Source organism: Olea europaea, unplaced genomic scaffold (assembly GCF_002742605.1).
Source record: "Olea europaea var. sylvestris unplaced genomic scaffold, O_europaea_v1 scaffold2337, whole genome shotgun sequence".
In the NCBI taxonomy this organism is placed as follows: Eukaryota; Viridiplantae; Streptophyta; class Magnoliopsida; order Lamiales; family Oleaceae; genus Olea; species Olea europaea.
Genome location: NW_019241482.1, coordinates 72,333 through 78,429, shown reverse-complemented (window position 1 = coordinate 78,429; position 6,097 = coordinate 72,333). Strand labels below are relative to the sequence as shown.

Sequence of the window (6,097 nt, the reverse complement as noted above, 5' to 3'; positions counted from 1 at the left end):
TGATTCTTGAACCATATGTTACAAATTTCGATAGTGAATATAAAACATATCCTAAATAGAGAAATCATAGCATCGTCCCATAAATAGATCTACTAGGTAAGTGACTAAAAGCCAATAATATTAATCAGTATTTTTGATTGAGACTTGATTTTCTTCTCAATAGGTAGAAGATATGTAGAGCACTCCAGTGTTTTTGATATATGTATTAACTCCTTTGAATTTTATATAGAACCGGAACCAAATTATTCGGAAAATGCTGTGAAAGATTAATTCAATCAAAAGAAATATCCTCCTATACCATGACACAATGTTCATTGTACTCTTTGAGAATCATCTTGTAGAGACATTGCCCGGCACTTCATTCAGTGTTGGAACCATGAAAAGGTTGGACTTACATACTTGTTTCTAGCTCGTGATTTTTTTTTTTAATAAACAGAAATTACCATTACTTAAGCAACAACACCACATGGTTTTAGCTTATTAGATGGGAAGAAGCAAAGTAATAGACATTATAAAAATTTTGAAGTGAAACACAAGGACATCAGCATGAAGGATTAATTTTCATCAAAGTCTCTACCAGAAGAAGTTCCATTGATTTTACCTCCCGAATCAAATGGACCAGAAATAAAAAGCTGGCAACATCTATTTCAATCAATGTTTTTTAGAATTACTAATTGTTTGAATACTATATATGTAAAACATTCAGTCTATGGATAGTAGATATTGTGGTTTACTTGAATTAATTGCTGAGTATCCAAGATTGAAAATATAGATTGTTCAATTATTCCTTCAATTGTCACTTCTTTTACACTTTTCTATTGCAAATTCTCAATTCTTTGTTTTCCCTTCTTCCCTATTTCTCATATGTGAGAATAAAAATATAGTGTTGGCTATGTCTGCTTTATAGTTCATATTTTATGGTTGATGATGAATAGAATATAGATAATTTACATGTCATATTTTTTTTTCTCTCTTTTTTAGAAAGATTGCTTTGATATATTTTCCTTTTTAAGAAAACTCATTTTTCTGTTTCTCATGTGAAAGGGAGAAAGAGAGTGAAGAAATTCTCTCTGAAAATTTATTATTTTTTGTCTATTTGTCAAAATCAACTAAATACTTACTTCGCTTCCCAAAAATTCATTCAATGTAATTCTCTCTCGTGAATACTCAATACTCAAGTAAGTCACCACACTAATATCACCTTCAAGAAAATTCAAGCCATGCATTGCATGGCTAGACACTAGTACAAAAATAAATGGGCTTCCAAACCTACATTTACTAGCGAGTCAAGCTGCCTAGGGCCAGGAAAGCCCAGCCCATAACTTGATTGGTCCAGTTTGGGATACAGGCTGTGACTGGACACTCAAGCCCAGGTAGCCATAATACTCAGCCCACCTGGGGGAGGGGTGGTTCAAATATTAGTGTCCCTCATCAAGGTCACTGCAATTTCAGATTTTATATTGTGAAGTCTGTATTAATTAGAAATCAAATCAAATACTATACCACACTTCATTTTTCACATGGCACGAATCCACGAGATAGATCACTTTCCCAGCTAGCTAGAAATATCCCAACGACTCCTATCCCATTTACTCATGAAGTCCTATCCACTCTGCATTATATGAACCTTAAGAGCAAATTAGTCATTGCAGGTTAGCCACCAAGACTACTTGCATCAAATGCTTCAGTTATTTTAGAGATTGTGGTGTTATTACTAACTTAGATTTTACTAAAAAAATAGAGAATTACCATATTGGAAATTGATGATAATGCATGAAGCTTGTTGTTTGAGGGCGGACCCCTTTGGGATCATGTGGGGTTATTATTTTTAACCCACCTAGCCAGTTAACCTAATTGTCATCCGACAGCCCACAACTCAAACCCATTTTCCATTTACCCAACTAAACATATATGACCAGTGAATTCCAATCTTCTCACTTCCCAATCCTAGACTGAGGCCGTCTCTCTTCGACTCTTCCATTCTCTTTTCTTGTTTTCTCTTCACGGAACAAATGAAATAAAACCCTCCTCCCTCTGCCCCTGCTATGGCTAATTGTTAAAGCCAAACAACCGAAGTCGTAGGTAAATTAATATATGCTATTGGCGTTGGTAATTGGTATGTTTTTGTTTGGTTATGTGGTTTTTGAGTAGTAATAACACAAGAAATCAAGTATATGATAGATGTAGAATAGCCTTTAGATTCTGTCATTCTGATTTCTGATATTGATAGTGTTTTATTATTATTATTATTATTATTATTATTATTATTATTTTGAATTCTCTATAAACATGGAAGAATAAAGGGTTTTGATGTTACATTGTAAATTGGAAGGTTAAAGGGTTTCCTTATTGAACCCTGCTTTTGAGGAGGCGCCATGTGGCACCCCTATCTTTGAGCCTGGTTTTTAACCTGGCTCAAAGGCTTTTTTGTTCCTTATTTCTATATAGATGGTTCGATTTAATATTTTGTATCAAAAAAACATGTGATAAAGAAATGGTTCAAATAGATAAAAGAAAACCAAAGCGCACTTGTTAAACTGCTTTTGATAGTTAAAGATTGAAAATATTGGAACAGGATGTCTAAAATTGAGGAATTGAAAACATTGGCTGATTTTTGTACTGCAAATATAGGGATTTTTTACAATTTGGTATGTCCAATAGTCTAATATTTGAAATTTGGAACAATCAATTGAAGACGTACAGGCTAAAGTTTTAGTAGTATATTGACTTATTTTTATTAATAATATGTTATTTTGAAAAAGAAATATTTTAATTTTTGACCCCACGGTACAAAATGTCTGGGTCTGCCCCTGGTTTGAAAGCCACAATCAACGAAAAATCATTGATTTCAAAGAGAGAGATGAAATAGTGGAGAAACGAGCATTATCGCTTAATTGGAGTTTTCAAATCATCGCTTGTTTACTTTGATTTTCTTGCTTTTGTTTTCATTTAATTTGTTTTAACGAGTGAGTTCTTTGTGGTTTCGGGGGGAAAACATCACAAATTATATCAAATGGTTGTCTGCAGTGTTCTAAATAACGCGCCAATGCATGAGGCTAAGTGCTTGGCACCTTATTTGACGGTCAACGAACGCAAGGCGAGGCTAAGGCGCCAATGTGCGTCTAGGCACGCATTATTAGTTTTTTTTTTTTTTTTAAAGTTAAAACTTATAATTATTAAATAATTATTTATTGATTAAAAATTTAAAATAAAATTAAAAAAAGAAAACGCTTTTGTATGCATTTGCCTCGCTCAATGACGCATTGCCCTTAGCTTGACATCAACGCATCGTTACGCATTACGCTTTTAAGAATACTGGTTTTTTGTATGAGGAAGACCATATTCAAACAAGAAGTTGTTTCTCTATCCCCAATTTCCCACAGTGTTCTCAAGCGCATTTGTTGAATAAAATATACTGAATGATTAATTAAGGACAGCGATGACCTAATACAGGTGTTGGTCAACAATGGACGTAAACGTTTAAACAAAATAATAATGCTATTCGCACAACTAATCTTCTCAGTCTTATAACTTAATCATAAAATACTTGATCGACTAATTTCTAATTGTTGACGTAATGTCACCCTTGCTAGAGTATAATACAGTATTCGAATACCGATGATGTATTCTATGTGATATTTATGTTGTGCCATATTATTTTTACTTCAACAACTGGAGTTTGCTATTGGAGATGGAAAATTCTATACCAGGCAGTTTTTTATGTAGGTGCAGTTTGGTCACTTTCTGTTTTTCTCCCTTTGTCCAATAAAAAGCTGCCAATCGTATCTATAAAAATTCTGATAATACTTTTCCTGTACGTCCAGCATAACTTATTGAAGACTATCGGTAGCACCAACTGCTGTCAGTGATTCGTTTATAAATTAACGGGTATCCTAGTCCCTTAAGGGAAGAAAAAAAAATGGTTGGAATCAACATAAACAGAGTAAATACTGGTTACTCCGATAAAAACCAGACTGTTCATATAAGGGATTAGATCTTTGTTTAAGCAACGGCATTATTACAAGAATAGAAGAGCTAATACAAGCAGAATAATGAAATAAGAAAATAAAAAGGAAAGCAGTAAAGTCTTATTTCCTAAATAGATAACCCTATGCAGCTTATTTTTATCAAAGAAAAAGGCTCGTAAACAATCCGAACGCTATTTACTAATTCAAGTTGTAGAAATCACGAACACCTGGCACTTTGTATGGTGAATCATCTGTCAAAATCTTAATAGCAGTGGAAAACTGGAAACAATTTAGCAAACAAGTAGCAGTGAGTGAATAAACAAACCATTAATGCATTAATTAATTGTAAAAGAATATATATATCATTGGGTTAAAAAGGCTTACCTCTGTTTGTGTTAGAGGTCCTCTCACGGTAAACGTATCGACCGATTTGGCCCACTGGCAGAAGGAATGAAATCCCAGATTGCAGAAGTTCTATTGGACTTTGACTATAGCTATCTGACTGAATAAAATTAAGTACAGTATTGACAGTGAAGTAAAAATATAGTTGCCGCGGATGAATTTACCCAAAAAAGTTTGCTCAAACATGATTAGTGGGTTTGAACCTTTCCGCCAAAATAGTTAGTACCAACTTATCTTTCTTCTAAAAATGCTACTTTTTTGCCCCATTTTTTGCAGTGATATTGAGAGTCAAACTTCTGCTCAAAAAGTCTTCAATGTCATTGAAAAATAAAATTCCCAATTTTCATGTGCCTAATTATTTAACCTTCTCTCTCTTACTTATGAAATGAAAAAATTCTGCAAAACTGTTTGTCCATTCTTGCAGTCGTCTGGGAGGATTCAATCTTGTTTCTGATTATCTAATATCTGATAAATGGTAAATAGCTTAAAATTTATCAAGATTGACGGAATGCAAGAAGCTAACATATATAAGAAGAAAAGATGTATCTTCTTCACACAAAACAACTGTGTGAAGTTGTAGTTTACACAACGATGTAATCTGTATATACAGTAAAAGAATATATGCAAAATAGGTTGGCCAAAATTTACTTCTAAATCTATCAGCCAATGGAATATAGATAATCAGAGGATTGATTCTGAGAATACTCATCTCATCTGCCATCAAGAATTGTGAAAGAAATTTTGTTGGCAGAGCTTGTTTGGCTTGAAGAAGATCCTAAATGGGGATGATTCCACCTATCCGTAAATAAAGGTTCCTTTGGCAATGGAAGATCAACAATTTCAGTATTGAGCATTAAGAGAACGGTTGATATACTTGGCCTATTTAACGGAGATTCTTGGACACACAACAACGCAATGTGCATGCATCTCGTGATTTCTGCATTGAAACTTGGATTTGATATTCTTTTATCTATGAGTTCCACGGATTTGTCCTCACTCCATAATTTCCATGCCTGATAGATACAGAGGGTTTGTTCAGTTAGAAATGAGAAAGTAAAGTTAAACTCTTGCTTGGCAGAAGAATTTGATAGGGTTTACATATCCAGAAAGGGTTAAAGATAGCTCTTCATTGTAGAAGCTTGAGTTCCTTCTCCCGCTAATGATCTCCAATACTAGAACTCCAAAACTGAAAACATCCGATTTTTCTGAAAATCTGCCGCTTAATGCATATTCTGGGGCCATGTATCCACTAGAACAAGACATTTCAGTCATGATAAACAAAATACTGAGATTATGACAATATAAAAATGGAGCAATTCAGGATAGACTTACTATGTTCCTACAACTCTTCTAGTGTTGGCTTGATTTTGATCGCCTCCAAATATTCGTGCCATTCCGAAGTCCGAAATTTTGGGATTCCACTCCTTATCAAGCAATATGTTACTTGGCTTCAAATCTCGGTGGATTATCCTCAACCTGGAATCCCTATGTAGATAAAGGAGTCCTCGGCCAACACCTTCAACAATATTGAATCGTTTCGTCCAATCGAGAACCATTTGTGTTTGATCTATACATACAATTGATATTAGAAGGTCCTAAAATATATATATCTTATGACGAAATGAAAATTTGTACTACTAAAACATTAACACAGGACAGAGTAAAACTCACCAAAGAGAGACATCCAAGCTTCTGTTTTGCATATATTCATAGATCAACATTTTTTC

At 33.9% G+C, this 6,097-nt stretch overlaps 1 protein-coding gene across 2 annotated transcripts in view; it reads right to left on the bottom strand.

The window, feature by feature from the left end:
* Positions 1-3,975: 3,975 nt before the first annotated feature.
* Positions 3,976-6,097, bottom strand: part of LOC111381598 (G-type lectin S-receptor-like serine/threonine-protein kinase At1g11300) — a 57,106-nt gene continuing 54,984 nt past the window's right edge. The window contains exons 4-7 of one of the 2 annotated variants that reach the window (XR_002700368.1): positions 5,703-5,937; positions 5,469-5,619; positions 4,353-5,383; positions 3,976-4,247 (exon numbers count right to left, since the gene is read on the bottom strand). Coding sequence is in view for 1 of the 2 variants with exons in the window: in XM_023005396.1 (XP_022861164.1) it covers positions 5,081-5,383; positions 5,469-5,619; positions 5,703-5,937 (689 nt within the window). In the remaining variant the exon portion in view is untranslated. Of the gene's footprint in view, positions 5,384-5,468; positions 5,620-5,702; positions 5,938-6,097 lie in introns of both variants that reach the window. The other variant, XM_023005396.1, reaches the window with a different exon arrangement.